Raw genomic sequence first — 25,000 nt, 5'->3', positions numbered from 1 at the left:
CTGTACCTTTATATCAAGTTATAATGTGGAGGTATAATGTTCCCCTGTACCTTTATATTGAGGTATAATGTTCCCCTGTACGTTTATATCGAGGTATAATGTTCCCCTGTACCATTATATCAAGGTATAATGTGGAGGTATAATGTTCCCCTGTACCTTAATATCAAGGTATAATGTTCCCCTGTACCTTTATATTGAGGTATAATGTTCCCCTGTACCTTTATATCAAGGTATAATGTGGAGGTATAATGTTCCCCTGTACCTTAATATCAAGGTATAATGTTCCCCTGTACCTTTATATCAAGGTATAATGTTCCCCTGTACCTTTAGCTCAAGGTATAATGTTCCGCTGTACCTTTAGCTCAAGGTATAATGTGGAGGTATAATGTTCCCCTGTACCTTCATATCAAAGTATAATGTGGAGGTATAATGTTCCCCTGTACCTTTATATCGAGGTATAATGTTCCCCTGTACCTTTATATCGAGGTATAATGTTCCCCTGTACCTTAATATCAAGGTATAATGTTCCCCTGTACCTTTATATTGAGGTATAATGTTCCCCTGTACCTTTATATCAAGGTATAATGTGGAGGTATAATGTTCCCCTGTACCTTAATATCAAGGTATAATGTTCCCCTGTACCTTTACATCAAGGTATAATGTTCCCCTGTACCTTTACATCAAGGTATAATGTTCCCCTGTACCTTTACATCAAGGTATAATGTTCCCCTGTACCTTTAGCTCAAGGTATAATGTTCCCCTGTACCTTTAGCTCAAGGTATAATGTTCCCCTGTACCTTTAGCTCAAGGTATAATGTGGAGGTATAATGTTCCCCTGTACCTTTATATCAAGGTATAATGTTCCCCTGTACCTTTATATCAAGGTATAATGTTCCCCTGTACCTTTATATCAAGGTATAATGTGGAGGTATAATGTTCCCCTGTACCTTTATATCAAGGTATAATGTTCCCCTGTACCTTTATATCAAGGTATAATGTTCCCCTGTACCTTTATATCAAGGTATAATGACTTTTCAAACTTTTCCACAGACAAGTTACTGTATTTTATCACAGTATTATTTTCTTATCTGATATCAACTGAATTTGACTATTCACATGTCCAACGTTTATAAAACCGTTTATAAAAACTTTTCCTCAATATTGTCACATCACTGTCCAGAATAAACAGTGGTGGTATGGTCACCAAATACTGATTACACCAAATGATGTAATCACAATTACATCATGATTTATCTTTTGATTGTCTACACCTGTCGACAAATGTGGGCACATTCAGAATGTGGACAAGCTCAAGGCAACAGACGCATGTTAGAACCAGGTATGAATGGGGCTAATGTCTATGCTCATCTCTCCATCTCCTCTCCCCGTCTCCTCTCTCCGTCTACCCCCCATCTCTACTCCTCCTCTCCTTGTATTCTCTCCTCTCTCTGTCTACCCTCGTCTCTCCTCCTCTCCCTGTCTTCTCTCTGTCTACCCTCATCTCTCCTCCTCCTCTCCTTGTCTTCTCTCCTCTCCCTGTCTACCTTCATCTCTACTCCTCCTCTCCTTGTCTTCTCTCCTCTCTCTGTCTACACTCATCTCTCCTCCTCCTCTCCTTGTCTTCTCTCCTCTCCCTGTCTACCTTCATCTCTCCTCCTCCTCCCCTTGTCTTCTCTCCTCTCTCTGTCAACGCTCATCTCTCCTCCTCCTCTCCCTGTGTTCTCTCCTCTCCCTGTCTACCTTCATCTCTCCTCCTCCTCCCCTTGTCTTCTCTCCTCTCTCTGTCAACGCTCATCTCTCCTCCTCCTCTCCCTATCTTCTCTCCTCTCCCTGTCTACCTTCATCTCTCCTCCTCCTCCCCCTGTCTTCTCTCCTCTCTCTGTCAACGCTCATCTCTCCTCCTCCTCTCCCTGTCTTCTCTCCTCTCCCTGTCTACCTTCATCTCTCCTCCTCCTCCCCCTGTCTTCTCTCCTCTCTCTGTCTAACAATATTTCTAAGATAGGAATGTTAAGAGTGGTCAGTGGGGATCTAAAGAATAATAACGTCATATTGCTTTTCATTTTGTGACGTTATTAAAAACTGTATGAACCAAATACTGAAGCTTAGGAAGGAAACCCCCTTTGGCTGTTAAGTTTTCATCCAATATGATGTTAATTAAATGTTACCTTTATTTAACTAGACCAGTCAGTTAAGAACAAATTCTTATTTTCAATGACGGCCTAGGAACAGTGGGTTAACTGCCTGTTCAGGGGCAGATCGACAGATTTGTACCTTGTCAGCTCGGGGGTTTGATCTTGCAACCTTCCGGTTACTAGTCCAACGCTCTTACCACTAGGCTACCCTGCTCTCCTCTCTCTGTCTCCCTGTCTTCTCTCCTACAATATGAATAACTATTAAACTATTTTTGTTACGATAGGAATGTGATTTTAGTTTTCTAACCAGATCATAGTTTAATAAATGAAGTTAGGAGAGCGTGTCAGTGTGATTTAACCGCCCTTTTTGACAATAGAAGGTATTCATATGCAGACCAGCAGATGTGAAGCGTGAGCTAAACGTTACAAATGGTTGAAACTCCCAGACCAGAAAGCGTGCAGCTGTGGCTACATGTTGAAATGGTTGAAAAACTCTGAAACTCAACACGAGGTGAAGAAGATAAACTCACTAGACCAGGAACATGTGACAGTCTGCAGCTGTGCATGTAAAGGGATCTAGAACTTTGACTAGAAAAGAAGGAGAAGATCCCATCTCAAACAATCATTGGTGCATCTGAAGATCTGTTCTATTTGAACAGTCCACCACAAGACCAAGACAACTATGAAGAAGGACATTGTGACCTCTGGTGGACAACTAGAGCCTTACACCCATCGAGCCCTTCCCATAGAAGGATTGATTGGTTTCAACAGAGACGTACAAAGACATCTACACGTAAATACATTGCATTTCTTACCCAAACGGGTGGCAGTTCATGTGCAAAGGCATATGATTAATGTGAGGACAGTTCTAGAATGTATCCACGATAAATGTCCCTTTTCCTCTACATCTCTACTTTCCCCACCCCCTTCTTCGTCTCTGTGTAATAAGCTGTCATATTTTGTCAGTCCACTAGGGACTTTTGTCTCATGTAAGTGTGCATGTGTATTCTGTGTTATTATTTAGTTAGTTAGTAAATACATAATTAAATCCATTTGTGTAGAACAGAAAAGGGCTGGGGTTCTTGTGGATTCAAGAAGTCTGCGACTTTCAGAATGAGACTGATATGACGTAATGAGTAATAAGTGATGATCAATTTAATCTGGTAACAATTAAACATAGTTGGTGGATTCGATAAATAACAGTCATCACATTAATGAAAGTCACGTCACTGTCTTCTCTCCTCTCTGTCTACCCTTATCTCTCCATCTCCTCTCTCAGTCTCCTCTCTGTCTACCCTCATCTCTCCTCCTCCTCTCCCTGTCTTCTCTCCTCTCTCTGTCTACCCTCATCTCTCCATCTCCTCTCCCAGTCTCCACTCTGTCTACCTTCATCTCTCCTCCTCCTCTCCCTGTCTTCTCTCCTCTCTCTGTCTACCCTCATCTCTCCTCCTCCTCTCCTTGTCTTCTTTCCTCCCTCTGTCTACCCTCATCTCTCCTCCCCCTCTCCCTGTCTACCCTCATCTCTCCTCCTCCTCTCCTTGTCTTCTCTCCTCTCTCTGTCTACCCTCATCTCTCCTCCTCTCTCTGTCTACCCTCATCTCTCCTCCTCCTCCTCTCCCTGTCTTCTATCCTCTCTCTGTCTACCCTCATCTCTCCTCCTCCTCTCTCTGTCTACCCTCATCTCTCCTCCTCCTCTCCCTGTCTTCTCTCCTCTCTCTGTCTACCCTTCTCAACCCTATCCATCTCCTCTCTGTCTGTCCGTAAGAGGCACTTAGGTGAGGATCCTTGTGAGAGATAGAATAATAAGAAACCAGACTCATGTAGGTGTGAGAAGACTACAACTCTATTAAAGGTAGACTGTCAGATTGACTCTAGAAGATACCTCATGATTGACGTACTGAGAATGACCCAATCAGCTTCCTGTCTTCCTCTGATCTGAACAACACAGGACAGGTGAAAGCTACATGGAGGACGCCTACCTTTCCTAGTGTGTTCTCTAATAAGTCAGTGCAGGACAGAAGATGAGGACAGGAAGCCATTTCTATTCCAGGAATGTATCTGTCTGTTCTGTATGTTGTGTTTCTACCCGGAATGTTCTGTATGGTTCTCAGGTTGATCATATTCAATGTTTCACCTTCCTGATCAAACCTCAGATGTTATGAAATATGACAGGAAGGACTAAGTAAATAAACATCCTGTTGTTGTTTGTGTTCCTAAAATCAATATCTGTAGTTATGTAACTGGTCAGTCAGTCAGACAGTGAGTCAGTTAGTCAGTCAGTGAGTAAGTCAGCCAGTGAGTTATGTCAGTGAGTCAGTTAGTCAGTCAGAGACTTAGTCAGTCAGTCAGTGAGTTAGTCAGTCAGAGACTTAGTCAGTCAGTCAGTGAGTAAGCCAGAGACTTAGTCAGTCAGTCAGTGAGTAAGCCAGAGACTTAGTCAGTCAGTCAGTGAGTAAGTCAGTGAGTCAGTGAGTCAGTCAGTCAGTGAGTAAGTCAGTGAGTCAGTCAGCCAGTGAGTGAGCCAGTGAGCCAGTGAGTCAGTGAATTAGTCACTTAGTCAGTCCGCCAATGAGTCAGTCAGTGAATCAGTGAGTGAGTCAGTGAGTCAGCCAGTGAGTTGGTGAGTCAGTCAGTGATTCAGTCAGTCAGACAGTCAGTCAGTCAGTGAGGTCAGTCATTTGAAAAACACAACTCTTAGTTTCTCTGCAGAGGCGATCTAGCAACACTTAGGGGAACAAAATACTGTTGCTATGGAAACTATTTCAAGAGAGCAGCGCTTATGACACTTCCAGCAAGCCCAGAACGCCCATATAAGAACATACTGTATATCCTTCCTGTCTCCAGGTTGGGAGAGCTAGGGGTTCAGCCTACTGTTTTCTTCTCCTCAGAGATGGAAGGATAAAGAGAGAGATGGGGGAGAGAGAGAGAGAGAGAGAGAGAGTGCCAGAGAGAGAAGTGGTGGAGAGAGAGAGAGAAGCAAGTGCAGGCAGTTTTGTCAATAGAGGTCTGGAGAGAGGTGCTGCAATAGACAGAGAAACAGAGAGAGTGAAATAGAGCGAGAGAGAGAAGTGAGTGCATGTAGTTTAGTCGATAGGTCTCGAGAGAGGTGCTACAACAGACAGAGGGTGAAACCAAAATACTCTATTCCCCCATTGTCACACTCTGATCTGTTTCACCTGTCTTTGTACTTGCCTCAACCCCTCTCCGGGTGTCGCCCATCTTCCCCATTATCTCCTGTGTATTTATTCCTGGGTTCTCTGTTTGTCTGTTGCCAGTTTGTTTTGTTTCGCCAAGCCTACCATCGCTTTTCCCTCAGGTCCTGTCTCTCGATTATTCCCAGGTTTTGACCTTTTCTGCCTGCCCTGACCCTGAGCCTGCCTGCCGTATGGTACCCATACCCCACCTATCTGGATTACTGACTCCTGCCTACCCTTGACCTGTCTTTTGCCTGCCCTTGTTGGATTAATAAACTGTTGTTAATTCGACGTTGTCTGCATCTGGGTCTTACCTATGAAACGTGATAAAAGGAACTGGCCCAGCAGACCCATCTCCTCCCAAGGAGCCACCATTGGTAGGCACGATGAATTGCTTCATGGCCTTATGGAGGGGGTGTGAATGTTGGCTGAACGCCATGACCGGGCGTTGAACATTTTGCTAGAGCAATTCCACAGGTTGTTTGGGAGGCAACCTACCAAGGTGGTAACCCCACAGCCCCTCAGTAACTCAGCTGTAAGCAGTGCCATCTCATCGGTCACTCCACCTTCTCGGGACCCCTGCTTATCTCCCCCGGAAGGCTTCAGTGGAGAGCTGAGCACCTGTTGGGTGTTTCTAGCTCAGTGTGCCCTCATCTTCGAGCTTCAGCCCTCCTCCTTCCCCTCGGATCGCTACAAGATAGCCTATCTCATCACGCTGCTCTCACCTGGGCTACTGCTGTACGGGAACAACAGCTGGCCATATGCGGTACTCTGGAGGGGTTCGTGGGAGAGGTGAAGAAGGTTTTTGCTGCCCGGTTCTTTGGAAGAGAAACTGCCCGGAAGCTAATCCAGCTTCGGCAGGACTCCCGCAATGTGGCAGACTATGCGGTGGATTTCCCGCACATTGGCAGTAGAGAGTACTTGGAACCAGGAAGCGCTGTTTGATATGTTCCTGCATGGTGTCTCGGAGGAGGTCAAGGATGAGCTTGCTGCTCGGGGGTTACCTACGGATCTCGATTCCCTCATCACGTTGACCATCCATATCGATGGTATAGGAGGGGGAGGAAATTTTATTTTGTTCGTACTTACAGGGATTCCACCTTGCCTCCGAGTCATCCCGGAAGTCCCGTTGCCGAGAGAACCCGAGGCTTCCTGACCTCCCCCGAGAGTCGCTGAAGCCGGCCGAGTCACCGCTTCCCGAGCCTATGCAACTAGACAGAGTTGGGCTGTCGCCAGCGGAATGCCAATACAGGATCAAAATGAAAAAAAATTGTATTGCGGGACTCTTGGTCATTTTGTGTCCTCTTGTCCTTTAAAAGATCAGGCTTACCGGTAGGAGCGAGTACTCTGGTGGGCCATATGGTGAACTTTTCTGCTTCCCTTGCTCACACACCTTTTCATGCCATTCTGCTGTGGGGAAACCAGTCTAAATCTCTCCGGGTCCTCATTGACTCTGGGGCCGATGAGATCTTTTTGGATCCTACTCTGGCTTCTGAGCTGAACATCCCCACTCAACCCCTCTCCATTCCCATAGATATTAGAGCACTGGCAGGCGCTCTATAGGCCAGGTCACTCAGAATACCACTCCCATCAACCTACGGGTGTCAGGGAATCACAGTGAGACTATTCAATTTCTGCTCATCAAGTCTACTCAGATTTCAGTCGTTTTGGGATTCTCCTGGCTCCAGTGACACAATCCCCTCATCAACTGTTCTACGGGTGCTATCATGGGCTGGAGTCCGTTCTGCCATGCCCATTGTCTGAAGTCAGCGCAACCTGCCCCGGAACGTCTTCCTGGGGGCTCGGAAGGTGCCCAGAACCTCTCCACCATCCCCGCGGCCCGGACCACTTCGCTTCTGCCGCACTGACCCTATGACTGCGGGATTGACCTTCTCCCTAGCACCACGCCGCCCCGGGGATGTCTGTACTCTCTGTCGAGACCGGAGACCAAGGCTATGAAGACCTACATTGGGGACTCCCTAGCTGCAGGATTTATACGTCCCTCTTCCTCTCCCGCCGGTTCAGGGTTCTTCTTCGTGGAGAAAAAGGACAAGACCCAACGCCCGAGCATTGACTACCAGGGACTCAATGACATTACTGCTAAGAACAGTTACCCGCTACCAATAATTTCCTCGGCCTTCGAGCCGCTCCAGGGCACCACTGTGTTTTCCAAGCCGGATCTACGGAACGCCTACCACCTGGTGCAGATACGAGAGGGGGATGAGTGGAAGACCGCCTTCAACACGGACAGCGGCCACTACGAGTATCTGGTCATGCCTTTTGGCCTCACCAACACCCCTGCTTTGTTCCAGGCTCTTGTAAATGATGTTCTCCGTGACATGTTGATCCGGTTTGTCTTCGTCTACATTGATGACATCCTCGTCTTCTCCCTCTCCACCAAAGAACACATGCTTCACGTCCCCCAGGTTCTTCAACGCCTCCTGGAGAAAGCTGTTTGGGAAGGTCGGAGAAGTGCGAGTTCCATCGCTCCACCATCCCCTTGGATCCCGGGAAGGTGAGAGCAGTGATGGATTGGCCTCCGCCTACGTCCAGGGTGCAGCTGCAACATTTCCTGGGGTTTGCCACCTTTTATCGCAGTTTTATCCAGGGGATACAGCACCCTGGCTTCCCAGGTGTCAGCACCCACTCTCAAGGTTCTGTTCAAGTGGTCACCAACTGCTGACCGGGCGTTCCGGGACCTTAAAAACCGCTTCACCATTGCTCCCATCCTGGTTTATCCGGACCCATCCCGCCAGTTCGTGGTGGAGGCCAATGCTTCGGATGTCGGAGGGGGGGCGTGTCCTGTCCCAACGTTCTGCCCTGTATCTGAAGCTGCATCCCTGCACCTTCTTCTCCCACCGCCTCAACGCCACTGAAAGGGACTACAATGTGGGGAATCGAGAGCTTCTCGCGGTGAAGATGGAGTTGGAGGAATGGAAGCACTGGCTGGAAGGGGCGGACCACAAAAACCTGGAGTATCTCCACACCGCCAAGCGCCTCAACTCCAGGCAAACCCTGCTGTTTACACGGTTAAACTTTTCCCTCTCTTACCGGCTGGGGTCCAAGCCGGATGCCCTGTCTCGCCGCTATAGCCCCACAGTTACCACCCCGGAGCCCGAGACCCGGTGACGGCACTCAGGGAAACAGGTCCGGGAGGTCCTCAGTTCTCTTCCCGGTTCTGGAAGGCATTCTGCACCCTCATTGGGCCGTCGGCCAGCCTTTCCTATGGGTTCCACCCCCAGTCCAATGGCCAGTCGGAGCGAGCCAACCAGGACTTCGAGACTACTCTGCACTGCCTGATCTCCGCCAACCCCACCATCTGGAACCAGCAGCTTGTGTGGGTGGAATACACCCACAACACCCTTCCCTGCTCTGCCACTATGCCTATTGCCATTAGAGTGTCCAGGTATCGATGACAAGCGGATCACCATCGAACCCCAGCTCCCCTGTATGGTCTCGGGCAGAAGGTATGGCTATCCACCCGGGATCTGCCCCTCCATGTGAAATCCCACAAACTCTCCCCCCGGTTTATCTTCCCGTTTCCCATCTCTAAAATTATTATCCCCTCTGCTGTTTGTCTTCTATAGCTCCGTACCCTTGGTATACAACTCACCTTTTATGTGTCCAGAGTTTTGTTGCCCCGTACCCTTGGTATACAACCCACCTTTTATGTGTCCAGAGTTCTGTTGCCCCATACCCTTGGTACAACTCACCTTTTATGTGTCCAGAGTTCTGTTGCCCCGTACCCTTGGTACAACTCACCTTTTATGTGTCCAGAGTTCTGTTGCCCCGTACCCTTGGTACAACTCACCTTTTATGTGTCCAGAGTTCTGTTGCCCCGTACCCTTGGTACAACTCACCTTTCATGTGTCCAGAGTTCTGTTGCCCCGTACCCTTGGTATACAACTCACCTTTTATGTGTCCAGAGTTAAACCCATATCTCACAGCCCTTTGCCTGCCCCTGTTGGATTAATAAACTGTTGTTAATTCGACGTTGTCTGTATCTGGGTCTTACCTTGAAACGTGATACCCATAGTGCTGGGCCCTGGTCAAAAGTAGTGCACTAGATAGGGAATAGGGTGTCATTTGGCATGCATCCCAAGACTATTCTGGGCTACACCTCACGCACAACCAAACTCTTAGGGTGTTTTCACATACAGTGCGAAAGTATTCAGAACCCTTGACTTTTTACACATTTTGTTAGGTTACAGCCTTATTCTATAATAGATTAAATTGTTTTTTTTTCTCCTCATCAATCTACACACAATACCCTGTAATGACCAAACAAAACCCGTTTTTTTGAAATTTGTGCAAATTTATAATAAAAACAAAGATATACCACATTTACATAAGTATTCAGACTCTTTACTCAGCACTTTGTTGAAGCACCTTTGGCAGTGATTACAGCATTGAGTCTTCTTGGGTATGACGCTACAAGCTTGGCACACCTGTACTTGGGGAGTTTCTCACATTCTTATCTGCAGATTCTCTCAAGCTCTGTCAGGTTGGATGGTGAGCTTCACTGCACAGCTATTTTCAGATCTTTCCAGAGATGTTCGATCGGGTTCAAGTCCGGGCTCTGGCTGGGCCACTCAAGGACAATCAGAGACTTGTCCCGAAGCCACTCCTGCGTTGTCTTGGCTGTGTGCTTAGGGTCGTTGTCCTGTTGGAAGGGGAACCTTCGCCCCAGTCTGAAGTCCTGAGCGCTCTGGAGCAAGTTTTCATCAAGGATCTCTCTGTACTATACTCTGTTCATCTTTGCCTCAATCCTGACTAGTCTCCCAGTCCCTGCCGCTGAAAAACATCCCCACAGCATGGTGCTGTCACCTCCCTTCTCCCCCAATTGCTCAGTTTTGCCGGGAGGACACCTCTAGGAAGAATCTTGGTGGTTCCAAATTTCTTCCATTTAATAATGATGGAGGCCACAGTGTTCTTGGGGACCTTCAATGCGGTAATTCTGGTTTTTATTGTTAATAAATTTGCTAAAATTGGGGGAAAAAAAACTGTTTTCGCTTTGTTACGGGGTGTTGTGTGTAGTTTGCTGAGGATTTGTTTTATTTTATTTAATCCATTATAGAATAAGGCTGTAACGTAAGAAAAAGTGGAAAAAGGTAAGGGGTGTGAATACTTTCAGAAAGCACTTTATAATCCTCTTAAAAATAAACAATCTCAGTCCTCTTTAAAGTTAACTCTGGGGCAAAAAAAGCAAAATAACTTGGTTCTCTTTGTATTCACACTGCCCTTGTCTTTGAATGAGGACTCAACTCTTTACCAGTTCATTTCACCTATTTTGTGGACCGAGTCTTCTGCATTCACAATGCTATGTTTAGAAAAGAACCTATATCTTTTTCCAAACATTCACTCAATGCACTCTGGGTTTTTACAAAGTGCAGGACAAGTCATTCCATCAGAATGTTTTAGACAGACAGACAGACAGACAGACAGACAGACAGACAGACAGACAGACAGACAGACAGACAGACAGACAGACAGACAGACAGACAGACAGACAGACAGACAGACAGACAGACAGACAGACAGACAGACAGACAGACAGACAGACAGACAGACAGACAGACAGACAGACAGACAGACAGACAGATAGATAGATAGATAGAATCTACTTATATTTTGGAAGCTTATAGATTGCGTTTAGTTAAAATATGAGACATAATTATTGTAATCAGAAGATACTATCAACATTAGTATATTATTGGTAACAGAATAAATAGCAGAAGAATAACAGCAGATCAAATAATTCTGTAATTGAAAATTGTACACCCAATTGAAAAATGTAGGCTGCTACCCAATGTTGTGATTCTCACCAATTATATTGTCTTCTCACTACAAACAAACCTGGGGAGATTTGTGTTCACATTGCCCTAACAAAAGGGAACTAGACCGTGGAATTCAAGCTAACCGAACTCAGACCACCTCTCGAGATGGTCTCAGTTCGGTTTGCTTCGGGGGCCTCTTTGAGAGGTCAGAGTTCCATTGGAGTGTTCACATCGCACACAAAAAAAACAACAAACCGAGTTACAAAAATTGCCTGAAATAGACCAATTGTGAAAACACCCTTAGCAAAAAAATAAATCAATCTAGAACCTAAAACCTTTCATTACCTGTCCCCATAGGATAATTCTGTGAATAACCCTTTTCGGTTCTAGGTAGGAACACTCTGGGTTCCATGTTCTACATGGAACTGAAATGGGTTCTACCTGGAACCAAAAAGGGTTCTCCTATGGGAACAGTCGAAGAACCTATTTCCCGAAGAGTGCACTGATCACTGCTCAATAAACTAGTAAAACAACTAGGACTATAAACACAAGACTGTGATGACAATCAACTACCTATGAGTGAAACTACCGCTGCTCAGACTACAGTTACTGTCCCACAGTACACACACAAAGCTACGTTTCAAATGACACCCTATCCCTTACATAAAGCCATTAGAAAGTTTACTATAGCCTATAGGATCATTCTGCATATTTTAAACAAACCACAACTACTTTAATCTATTTCCAAATTAGGGTATTTCTACTATCACCTGACTGCTGGGTGTGTGTGTGTTTCAGCTGGTGTCCTGTGCCAGAAGTATCCCAGAAAGCACAGCGTCATGATGAACTTCCTGTCCAACATGCTCCGTGATGACGTAAATGGAACACCCCGACATAGGGAATAGAGGGACATTCGGAACACAGCCCAACAGATCAATAAGTGATCTGATCGATGGGTTTTATTACAGGACATGTTTATTAAAGGACCTACATCTACAGGTAGAGGAGTGGAGAACAAAAACAGAATCCAGCATAAATTAAAATTACAACTCAAAATAAATACATAAATATTATTTCATGCAGATTTACTGGATGTGTGTGTGTGTGTGTGTGTGTGTGTGTGTGTGTGTGTGTGTGTGTGTGTGTGTGTGTGTGTGTGTGTGTGTGTGTGTGTGTGTGTGTGTGTGTGTGTGTGTGCGTGAGGAGACTTAATTGCAGAAGGAGGAAAGGAATATCCTGCTTTAGGAGAGATGATGAGAGGAACAACAAAATGACTTTTCGGTTTCACCACTATCTCACTGAAACACTCAGCCAGGAACTCCTAGGAGACACACACACACGCTGGGAAAGTAATTCTACTTGGTTCGAAATTCTGGGAAAGACTGAGACAAATCTGACTGTTGATGTAGGTTGATGTATTTAATACAAACGACACTCATCATAATAATACCTGTGATCTAAGAATGCATGAAATAATACTGTTAGGGAATGAATATGGAGAGACAACGATACTGTACAATGGTTACACCCCTCCCAAACTATAAACCATCGTTTAAAAAAATCCTGTTCCTGGTAACCCAAAAGTTGTTGACACACCTGATTAACTAACGGTGATTAGTTGATTAGTTGAATCAGGTGTGTTAGTACGCTAGGGAAGAAACCTCTTTGGGTCTCCAGGTACGCTAGGGAAGAAACCTCTTTGGGTCTCCAGGTACGCTAGGGAAGAAACCTCTTTGGGTCCCCAGGACCGGGGATTAAATAACACCTTCTAGAACAAAACATAGAGCCATATTGACAGGGACACAACATGGACAATGATAACGAACAATGATAATGATCAATGATAATGGTCAGGAAATAAAATCACATGGAAATTAAATGACATCAGAGAGAAAATAAAAATACATGGACAACAGAGATCGCAGCAAACCAAGACGTTAGATGAACGAGACAAGAGGGAAAGAAAAGAGAAAGAGATAGAGAGAGAATATATTCTACAGTACCAGACAAACGTTTGGACACACCTACTCATTCAAGGGTTTTTCTTTATGGTCTTTATCATCTTGTCATTTCCTTTTCAGCCAACAAGTTCTCAGCATATGTGGGAAGTCCTTCAAGACATTTGAAAATGCATTCCAGGTGACTTCCTCGTGAAGCTGGTTGAGAGAATGCCAAGAGTGTGCAAAGCTGTCATCAAGGCAAAGGTTGGCTACTTTGAAAAAACTCAAATTTATTTTGATTTGTTTAACACTTTTTTGGTTACTACATGATTCCATATGTGTTATTTTATGTTCATGTCCTCACTATTATTCTACAATGTAGAACATTGTAAAAATAAAGAATGAGTAGGTGTGTCCAAACTTTTGACTGGTACTGTAAATTCTCTCTCTCTCTCTCTCTCTCTCTCTCTCTCTCTCAATTTCAATTTTCTCTCTGTCAAATTCAAAAAATAAAAAGAGAGACAATTGAAATTGAAAGAGAGAAACTTTAAATTGAAAGAGAGAAAATTTAAATTGAAAGATATAAATTTTAAATTGAGAGAGAGATATGGAGAGAGAGATATGGAGAGAGAGAATGGAGGGAGAGAGAGATTGGAGGGAGAGAGATTGGAGGGAGAGAGAGAGATTGGAGGGAGAGAGAGATTGGAGGGAGAGAGAGATTGGAGGGAGAGAGAGATTGGAGGGAGAGAGATTGGAGGGAGAGAGAGTGGAAAGTGCGATTGTGTCTGGTTTGCTGTTTCTCTTATTGCTTCATCATTACAATAAAAGACAAACAACAACATCTATTGTGATACATTGTGGATGAAGACATGTACACAAAGTCACAGATGCAAGAACAACAAGAACACACAAATGTGTAGGTGGATTTCAGCTCCACATTTATCTGGTTACGCACCTGGTTACACACCTGGTTACGCACCTGGTTACACACCTGGTCACGCACATGGTTAGACACCTGGTTACACACCTGGTTACGCACCTGGTTAGACACCTGGTTACGCACCTGGTTAGGCAACTGGTTAGGCACCTGGTTAGGCACCTGTACAGACGTAAATAACCAAACAGAATGAGAGGAGGATGCAACTCAATGGATGGTGTTCTAGGTGATGATACACTGACACATGACTGAGGAGAGACTGAAGAATGGACAGAGGGAGAGAGAGCGAGAGAGAGAGAGAGAGGAGGATGAGAGAGAGGAAGACGAGAGAGTGAGATACTGCGATACAATGGCATTCCAACTCACACATGTTAACTAAAGTGTATTTTCCTCTCAAGAGTCCAGAAGGAAAGCAGTTCTGAGTAGAAGAGAACAGAAAAAAAAGTATTGTAGTTTATAGAGAAACCAGTCTTGTAGTGTAAAGAGAAACCAGTCTTGTAGTTTATAGAGAAACCAGTCTTGTAGTTTATAGAGAAACCAGTCTTGTAGTGTAAAGAGAAACCAGTCTTGTAGTTTATAGAGAAACCAGTCTTGTAGTGTAAAGAGAAACCAGTCTTGTAGTGTAAAGAGAAACCAGTCTTGTAGTTTATAGAGAAACCAGTCTTGTAGTGTAAAGAGAAACCAGTCTTGTAGTGTAAAGAGAAACCAGTCTTGTAGTTTATAGAGAAACCAGTCTTGTAGTTTATAGAGAAACCAGTCTTGTAGTTTATAGAGAAACCAGTCTTGTAGTGTAAAGAGAAACCAGTCTTGTAGTTTATAGAGAAACCAGTCTTGTAGTGTAAAGAGAAACCAGTCTTGTAGTGTAAAGAGAAACCAGTCTTGTAGTTTATAGAGAAACCAGTCTTGTAGTTTATAGAGAAACCAGTCTTGTAGTTTATAGAGAAACCAGTCTTGTAGTTTAAAGAGAAACCAGTCTTGTAGTTTATAGAGAAACCAGTCTTGTAGTTTATAGAGAAACCAGTCTTGTAGTTTATAGAGAAACCAGTCTTGTAGTGTAAAGAGACACCAGTCTTGTAGTGTAAAGAGAAACCAGTCTTGTAGTGTAAACAGAAACCAGTCTTGTAGTGTAAAGAGAAACCAGTCTTGTAGTTTATAGAGAAACCAGTCTTGTAGTTTATAGAGAAACCAGTCTTGTAGTTTATAGAGAAACCAGTCTTGTAGTTTATAGAGAAACCAGTCTTGTAGTGTAAAGAGAAACCAGTCTTGTAGTTTAAAGATTAACCAGTCTTGTAGTTTATAGAGAAACCAGTCTTGTAGTTTATAGAGAAACCAGTCTTGTAGTTTATAGAGAAACCAGTCTTGTAGTTTATAGAGAAACCAGTCTTGTAGTTTATAGAGAAACCAGTCTTGTAGTGTAAAGAGAAACCAGTCTTGTAGTTTAAAGATTAACCAGTCTTGTAGTTTATAGAGAAACCAGTCTTGTAGTTTATAGAGAAACCAGTCTTGTAGTGTAAAGAGAAACCAGTCTTGTAGTTTATAGAGAAACCAGTCTTGTAGTGTAAAGAGAAACCAGTCTTGTAGTTTATAGAGAAACCAGTCTTGTAGTGTAAAGAGAAACCAGTCTTGTAGTTTATAGAGAAACCAGTCTTGTAGTTTATAGAGAAACCAGTCTTGTAGTGTAAAGAGAAACCAGTCTTGTAGTTTATAGAGAAACCAGTCTTGTAGTGTAAAGAGAAACCAGTCTTGTAGTTTATAGAGAAACCAGTCTTGTAGTTTATAGAGAAACCAGTCTTGTAGTTTATAGAGAAACCAGTCTTGTAGTGTAAAGAGAAACCAGTCTTGTAGTTTATAGAGAAACCAGTCTTGTAGTTTATAGAGAAACCAGTCTTGTAGTGTAAAGAGCAACGTTCAGCTCTGAGAGGATTAAAAACAAATCACACTGGATTAACCAGCAACCGCAAGAATATTATACCGTGTGTGTGACACAGACAAAACCAACAATTTCCTGTGAGCCAGAGAGAAGGACAGGGGAGCTGGAGAGAGGACAGGGAGAGATAGAGAGGGGAGAGGGGAGAGAAGCAGAGGGAGAAGGAGAGATAGAGAGATGGAGAGGGAGAGATGGAAAGGGGAGAGAGGAGTGGGAGAGATTGATAGGGGAGAGAGGAAAGAGGGAAATAACTATTGTGCTGAATTATACTGCTGTATTGTACTGAACCATATGTACTGAACCATACTGCTGTATTCTACTGAACCATACCACTGTTCTGTACTGAACCATACCACTGTATTGTACTGAACCATACCACTGTTCTGAACTGAACCATACCACTGTACTGTACTGAACCATACCACTGTACTGTACTGAACCATACCACTGTACTGTACTGAACCATACCACTGTACTGAACCCTACTGCTGGACAGAACTGAACCATACCGCTGTACTGTACTGAACCATACCACTGTACTGTACTGAACCATACCACTGTACTGTACTGAACCATACCACTGTTCTGTACTGAACCATACCACTGTACTGTACTGAACCATACCACTGTACTGTACTGAACCATACCACTGTACTGAACCCTACTGCTGGACAGAACTGAACCATACCGCTGTACTGTACTGAACCATACCACTGTACTGTACTGAACCATACCACTGTACTGTACTGAACCATACCACTGTTCTGTACTGAACCATACCACTGTACTGTACTGAACCATACCACTGTACTGAACCATACTGCTGGACAGAACTGAACCATACTGCTGTATTGTACTGAACCATACCACTGTACTGAACCATACTGCTGGACAGAACTGAACCATACTGCTGTATTGTACTGAACCATACCGCTGTACTGAACCATACTGCTGGACAGAACTGAACCATACCACTGTACTGTACTGAACCATACCACTGTACTGTACTGAACCATACCACTGTACTGTACTGAACCATACTGCTGGACAAAACTGAACCATACCAATGTACTGTACTGAACCATACCACTGTACTGTACAGAACCATACCACTGTACTGTACTGAACCATACCACTGTACTGTACTGAACCATACTGCTGTACTGTACTGAACTATACCACTGTACTGTACTGAACCATACCACTGTACTGAACCATACTGCTGTACTGTACTGAACTATACCACTGTACTGTACTGAACTATACCACTGTACTGTACTGAACCATACCACTGTACTGTACTGAACCATACCGCTGTACTGTACTGAACCATACTGCTGTACTGTACTGAACTATACCACTGTACTGTACTGAACCATACCACTGTACTGAACCATACTGCTGTACTGTACTGAACTATACCACTGTACTGTACTGAACTATACCACTGTACTGTACTGAACTATACCACTGTACTGTACTGAACCATACTTCTGTACTGAACCATACCACTGTACTGTACTGAACCATACTGCTGTACTGAACCATACCACTGTACTGTACTGAACCATACCACTGTACTGTACTGAACCATACCACTGTACTGTACTGAACCATACCACTGTACTGTACTGAACCATACTGCTGTACTGTACTGAACTATACCACTGTACTGTACTGAACCATACCACTGTACTGTACTGAACCATACCACTGTACTGTACTGAACCATACCACTGTACTGTACTGAACCATACCACTGTACTGTACTGAACCATACCACTGTACTGTACTGAACCATACTGCTGTACTGTACTGAACTATACCACTGTACTGTACTGAACCATACCACTGTACTGTACTGAACTATACCACTGTACTGTACTGAACCATACCACTGTACTGTACTGAACCATACCACTGTACTGTACTGAACCATACCACTGTACTGTACTGAACCATACCACTGTACTGTACTGAACTATACCACTGTACTGTACTGAACCATACCACTGTACTGTACTGAACCATACCACTGTACTGTACTGAACCATACTGCTGTACTGAACCATACCACTGTACTGTACTGAACTGCTATATTCTACATGTAACCCACTTAACCAAGTAGCTGCAAGGCTCCATAATAAACTACCAGACCATGTAGATGAGGCAACACACAGTATAATCCATCACTGAGTGGCTGGAAGGGAAAAGCCATTAGTCTGAAAGTGATCCTGCATAATGTGAGCAGGTCATATGGTTTACCAGTGGACATGGCAGTAAACTACTGTTCAGGGCTATAGAGTCAGTGCATGTGTGGGAGGGTACTGTTCTCTCAGCATTTAGAGACACAGAGATACCTACTAAAAATACACATTCTTGTCTGTACCCAGGAACACACTGAACTCTATATAATGTAGTTAGAGAGAGAGAGAGAGAGAGAGAGTGACAGAGAGAGAGAGAGAGAGAGAGAGAGAGAGACAGAGAGAGAGAGACCTGCTAAAAATACACATTCTTGTCTGTACCCAGGAACGCACTGAACTCTATATAATGTAGCTAGAGAGAGACAGAGAGAGAGAGAGAGAGAGAGAGAGAGAGAGAGAGAGAGAGAGAGAGAGAGAGAGAGAGAGAGAGAGAGAGAGAGAGAGACAGGAACACACTGAACTCTATATAATGTAGCTAACCTAATAAACAACCTCAATATGAGTGGACGGTCAGACGGTCTGCTAGAGTTCAGCTAGAGACAGAGAGCTACTGATGGAATATCATATACTGACTCTGTGAAGATTAATACCAAATTGGAGAGAGAGGGAGGGGAGAGAGGGGAGGGGAGGAGAGAGGGGGAGGGCATAGAGGGGAGAGAGAGAGAGAAAGAGAGAGAGAGAGAGAGAGAGAGAGAGAGAGAGAGGTGGGCTATAATAATCTGTGACCCTCTATTTCTCAGCACAGCTATGCTCCCAAGTCTTACAGGGTGTCACAGCAACACAAAGGAAACTGAATAATAATCTCCAGCCCAGAAATACACTCCAGCTCTCCTGATTCACTAAGCCTGAACATTTGAATAAGTGATATTATGAGGCCAACTCAGAACACCCAGAGAGATAGTTGTAGCAACGTTCTCTCACTAGTGCTTGTCTGGTGAGTACTGGTAGCTAAAAAATGCACAATTTTCACATGTTGATGTAGGGGTGGTGCTAGAGATGAATATGAAGTAGAAAAACTGAAATGTTCCTTTAAATTTCAAGTATTTAGTCAGGAGTGAAAATTAGAACAGACAGTCAGTGGGGTGCATCTCAATAGTCTAGAGTGGTTTCCTCTCGTTCATCTCTCCTTCACCTGCACTGATCTGGAAATACTTGCTGACCAATGGAAGGCTGGAAGATAACTGGCTGATTAATGGGGATTCATCTTCTTTACTCATTGAACAAAAGTACTATGGAGTCCTAACTGACAATCCAATAGGATCCTCAGTCATTCCTTGGTTGGCTGATCATTGACAGACCACAGCGTGTGTGTGTGTGTGTGTGTGTGTGTGTGTGTGTGTGTGTGTGTGTGTGTGTGTGTGTGTGTGTGTGTGTGTGTGTGTGTGTGTGTGTGTGTGTGTGTGTGTGTGTGTGTGTGTGTTTGTGAGTGAGTGAGTGAGTGAGAGGAAGAGAGAGAGAGAGAGAGGGAGAGAGGGAGAGAGAGAGAGAGAGAGAGAGGTGAGAGAGAGAGAGAGAGAGAGAGAGGGGTGAGAGAGTACAGCTGTTAGCTGCTGGAACATTCAGTAAAGGTGAGACAGCGTTTAGGGCTCTACATTCAGTAAAGGTGAGACAGCGTTTAGGGCTCTACATTCAGTAAAGGTGAGACAGCGTTTAGGGCTCTACATTCAGTAAAGGTAAGACAACGTTTAGGGCTCTACATTCAGTAAAGGTGAGACAACGTTTAGGGCTCTACATTCAGTAAAGGTGAGACAGCGTTTAGGGCTCTACATTCAGTAAAGGTGAGACAGCGTTTAGGGCTCTATATTCAGTAAAGGTGAGACAGCGTTTAGGGCTCTACATTCAGTAAAGGTGAGACAGCGTTTAGGGCTCTACATTCAGTAAAGGTGAGACAACGTTTAGGACTCTACATTCAGTAAAGGTGAGACAGCGTTTAGGGCTCTACATTCAGTAAAGGTGAGACAGCGTTTAGGGCTCTACATTCAGTAAAGGTGAGAGGGGCTGTGAGACAGCATTTAGGGCTCTACATTCAGTAAAGGTGAGACAGCGTTTAGGGCTCTACATTCAGTAAATGTGAGACAGCGTTTAGGGCTCTACATTCAGTAAAGGTGAGAGGGGCTGTGAGACAGCGTTTAGGGCTCTACATTCAGTAAAGGTGAGACAGCGTTTAGGGCTCTACATTCAGTAAATGTGAGACAGCGTTTAGGGCTCTAGATTCAGTAAAGGTGAGACAGCGTTTAGGGCCCTACATTCAGTAAAGGTGAGAGGGGCTGTGAGACAGCGTTTATGGCTCTACATTCAATAAAGGTGAGAGGGGGTGTGAGACAGCGTTTAGGGCTCTACATTCAGTAAAGGTGAGACAGCGTTTAGGGCTCTACATTCAGTAAAGGTGAGACAGCGTTTAGGGCTCTACATTCAGTAAAGGTGAGACAGCGTTTAGGGCTCTACATTCAGTAAAGGTGAGAGAAGCTGTGAGATAGTGTTTAGGGCTCTACATTCATGCTACAGCATATGTGTGTGTGTTTCTCTGGAGAGGAGAGGAGCGGAAAGGAGGAAAGAGGATGAGGGTAGAGGAGAGTGGGTCATCCTAATCGACTAATTGTTTAGTAGGCTTGAGGGCCAGATTCCACGATCGATTACTCATGCCTGACCATGTCAATCAAACTCTGCACGTCACACACACACACACACACACACACACACACACACAAACACACACACACACACACAAAGGAAAGTGCTGCAGTGAAAGAGGAAGGCCTGTGATTGAGGACAGCATTAAAACCTCATTAGTGTCTGTGGCTGAATTACCAACGCGCAGCATCACAGCCTTTCAACAGCAGGTCTTCCCTCATTTCTTAGAGAAACACATTGGCCGTATCCAAAATAGCACCCGGACACAGTGCCCTATGTAGGGAAAAGGTTGCGAATTGTGTACGCAGTCATTCTTCCACTTGAGTTGCATGCTCCCGTTACAGTACATTCTAGCACAGTATCCGTGGCTAGATGTCACATGGCACCCTATTCCCTAAATAGTGCACTACCTTTCGGTCACTATCTGGCTATACGGGAAGTATCCAAAGGAGATAAGTGACTGAGAGTACTGCACTACGTAAGGCGTGTCCCACTACCGGAGGCAGAAACCTCTCCGTCATCGAGATCTCCACAACGTCAAGAGACTACTGACAAACCATCAACATGGGGAGAAACAGTCAAGGAACTAATATCATCGGAATTGTAACGTGAATTTCCAGAATTCCTGAAGCAGCAGCGTGACAGGTCAAAAGGTCGGACCCTTCTGTAACTCTAAGGATTGTGGGATTTGTAGTTTCTCCGTTCTCTAGTGACTCTAGGCTGTAGACTGGGCCTTGTTGTTTTCCTGAGAACATAGAAGAGGTGTGTTATAGAGAATGGGGAGGGGGGGGTCTGTCTGTCTCTCTTTCTGTCTGTATGTCTGTCTGTCTGTGTGTGTTGTCTTACCCTGCGTGGTCTGAGGTCTGAAGCAGGGCCGGAAGGGGAGGGGCTTGGAGATTTCCCCGAGCCAGGAGTGGACAGCTGACTGGTCGGATTCCCGTTCACTAGAGAGAGAGAGAGAGATCTTGACAATGGGTTATTTTGACACTTGGTTATTGTTGTTAATGTTGTCCCGTTGACCATTTTGATGCTCATTTTTATATTGTAAATATCCAAAATAAGCTTTGGCAATATGTACATTGTTACGTCATGCCAATAAAGCACATTTAATTGAATTGAGAGAAAGAGAGAGACAACGAGAGAGACAAAGAAAGAGACAAAGAGAGAGACAAAGAGAGAGACAAAGAGAGAGACAAAGACAGAGACAAAGAGAGAGACAAAGAGAGAGACAAAGACAGAGACAAAGACAGAGACAAAGAGAGAGACAAAGACAGAGACAAAGACAGAGACAAAGAGAGAGACAAAGACAGAGACAAAGAGAGAGACAAAGACAGAGACAAAGAGAGAGACAAAGACAGAGACAAAGAGAGAGACAAAGACAGAGACAAAGACAGAGACAAAGAGAGAGACAAAGACAGAGACAAAGAGAGAGACAAAGACACAGAGAGACAAAGACAGAGACAAAGACAGAGACAAAGACAGAGACAAAGAGAGAGACAAAGACAGAGACAAAGAGAGAGACAAAAACAGAGACAAAGACAGAGACAAAGACAGAGACAAAGAGAGAGACAAAGTGAGAGACAAAGACAGAGACAAAGACAGAGACAAAGAGAGAGACAAAGAGAGAGACAAAGAGAGAGACAAAGACAGAGACAAAGACAGAGACAAAGACAGAGACAAAGAGAGAGACAAAGACAGAGACAAAGAGAGAGACAAAGACAGAGACAAAGAGAGAGACAAAGACAGAGACAAAGACAGAGACAAAGACAGAGACAAAGAGAGAGACAAAGACAGAGACAAAGACAGAGACAAAGACAGAGACAAAGACAGAGACAAAGAGAGAGACAAAGACAGAGACAAAGACAGAGACAAAGACAGAGACAAAGAGAGAGACAAAGACAGAGACAAAGAGAGAGACAAAGACAGAGACAAATAGAGAGACAAAGACAGAGACAAAGAGAGAGACAAAGACAGAGACAAAGAGAGAGACAAAGACAGAGACAAAGAGAGAGACAAAGACAGAGACAAAGACAGAGAGACAAAGACAGAGAGACAAAGACAGAGACAAAGACAGAGAGACAAAGACAGAGAGACAAAGACAGAGAGACAAAGACAGAGAGAGAGAAATGGAAAGTAGTTGAACAAGAGAAGGGTGTAAAGGATAGAGGATGGAGTGAGAGAAGTGGGTAGCAGGAACAAATAGAGAGAAAGAAGAGAGGAGAGAGACAGAAATCAAGTTAGTGGGTGAATTAATAGTTTAAAAAAGCAGTATTTTCTCCTTTATTTGTGTCTGTCTCTGAACTTACTCACTCTCCCTTCATATCCACAGAAATGAGATGTGTCTGTCTCTGAACAACTTACTCACTCTCCCTTCATATCCACAGAAATGAGACGTGTCTGTCTCTGAACTTACTCACTCTCCCTTCATATCCACAGAAATGAGATGTGTCTGTCTCTGAACTTACTCACTCTCCCTTCATATCCACAGAAATGAGAAGAGGAGGAGGAGAAGAGGAGGAGAAGAGGAGGAGAAGAGGAGGAGAAGAGGAGGAGAAGAGGAGGTGGACAAAAGGAGGAGGAGGAATAGAAAAGGAGGAGGAGGAATAGAAAGGGAGGAGGAGGAATAGAAAGGGAGGAGGAGGAATAGAAAGGGAGGAGGAGGAATAGAAAGGGAGGAGGAGGAATAGAAACCCACAAAACTGATCCTTCATTCAGTCCAAAATAAACCCATCTTGTGTCAATACAACTTGTTTTACTAGACCACCTCACACCTGCCTGCCTGGTGTCAACGAATAGGAAGTTCACAACGGTGGCGTGATATAACTGGCGCTGTAACAGTAGCAGTATCAGAGACAGCCACAGCTCTTTTCAATCTGCTGCCGTCACTTTCAAAGAAGAAGATCTGAACACTTTTACCAGACATTGGTTCACGTGATAGAAAAAGCTTTGGAGAAAAAAACAAAAACGTTTTGGCAACGTAAAAGAAAGCAGGCGTTTCTTATTGGAAAGTTGACACAAATTTCAGCCCGTTTGCCTCGGTTTTATTTAGTGAATACACCCTGTCCCCAATGGAGGCTGGTGGGAGGAGGTATTTGAGGACGGGCTTATTGGAATGGCAGGAATGGAATAAATGGAACGGAGTTTCTAATATTTTCTGGGATTCCTGAGGAGGCATCCTATAATCTGGACGGGGCGATCAGAGAGCTCATGCAATCCGTCTCGCAACTTCCTAGAGACTGTAAACAAGGTGGCTTTCCACCGAGTGCACAGACTTTTCAATGATGTTAAAGGTAATTATGATGCAACTATGATGGTGATACGATATGGATTATAATTATCATCATGAATATTAAGGCTATACACACACTACATGTTACACACAGAGACACTCAACCATGCAAATAGTTATTATTAACATGGCCAATTATAGTCTTACTCTTATCCAGACATCGTACTAACACTCTCCCTAAATCACATCCAATATCATACACATCAACCTACTCCAATTTACTACACACATAATATCTTGTCTCAATTGTCTAACATCTGTGGCATTGGCTCACAGTCAAACAGGCAAAGGAATAAAACAAATATTGCTAGAACATATTTCTTGAATTCTAAATATCAGACATTTGAAATCTCTAATTATGACCTGTCATAGTACCGCTTATCGCAGTGACTTTACAAGCACTAATTAGGGTCAATTTAGACTGAGAACAGTATCTAGTTATAGTAAGGGGCGAAATAACAATAGCCAGTTATAATTGTAACTATTTAGCAGATTATTTTTTAAAAAGAAGATCAGTCTTGACGTGGCTAAAAGAAAATCTTTTTGAATATGAAAGTAGATGAAAAAGACATTTAGCTCATTAATCTAAATGGTCTAAATCAGGATGATCCACACTCCTTCGAAAATATTTAGACCAATTTATTGAACTTACAGGCAACAAATGAACAAATCATTATGGTAGGAGACTATAACACAGTGTTAAGTACCTCAATGGACCGTAAAGGTCATCAATCTACAAACTATCATCACCGTGCCCTTAACTGTGACATGCTTAACACCCCGGCCATCCTACAATCTAAACTTGATGCCCTCAATCTCACACAAATTATCAATGAACCCACCAGGTACAACCCCAAATCCATAAATACGGGCACCCTCATAGATATCATCCTAACCAACTTGCCCTCTAAATACACCTCTGCTGTCTTCAACCAGGATCTCAGCAATCGCTGCCTCATTGCCTGCATC

At 44.0% G+C, this 25,000-nt stretch overlaps 1 protein-coding gene across 2 annotated transcripts in view; it reads right to left on the bottom strand.

Moving 5' to 3' along the window:
• dclk1a (doublecortin-like kinase 1a) overlaps window positions 1-25,000 on the bottom strand; it is a 192,430-nt gene that overhangs the window by 27,884 nt on the left and 139,546 nt on the right. For both annotated transcript variants that reach the window (XM_036967389.2, XM_090226450.1), the window contains one exon: window positions 21,589-21,686. In XM_036967389.2, coding sequence (XP_036823284.2) covers window positions 21,589-21,686 — 98 coding nt within the window. The remainder of the gene's footprint in view (window positions 1-21,588; window positions 21,687-25,000) is intronic.

Source organism: Oncorhynchus mykiss, chromosome 29, assembly GCF_057628025.1.
Source record: "Oncorhynchus mykiss isolate SJ-2025 chromosome 29, ASM5762802v1, whole genome shotgun sequence".
NCBI lineage: Eukaryota > Metazoa > Chordata > Actinopteri > Salmoniformes > Salmonidae > Oncorhynchus > Oncorhynchus mykiss.
The sequence above is the reverse complement of the archived record's forward strand: the minus strand, read 5'-3'. Positions and strand labels throughout refer to the sequence as shown.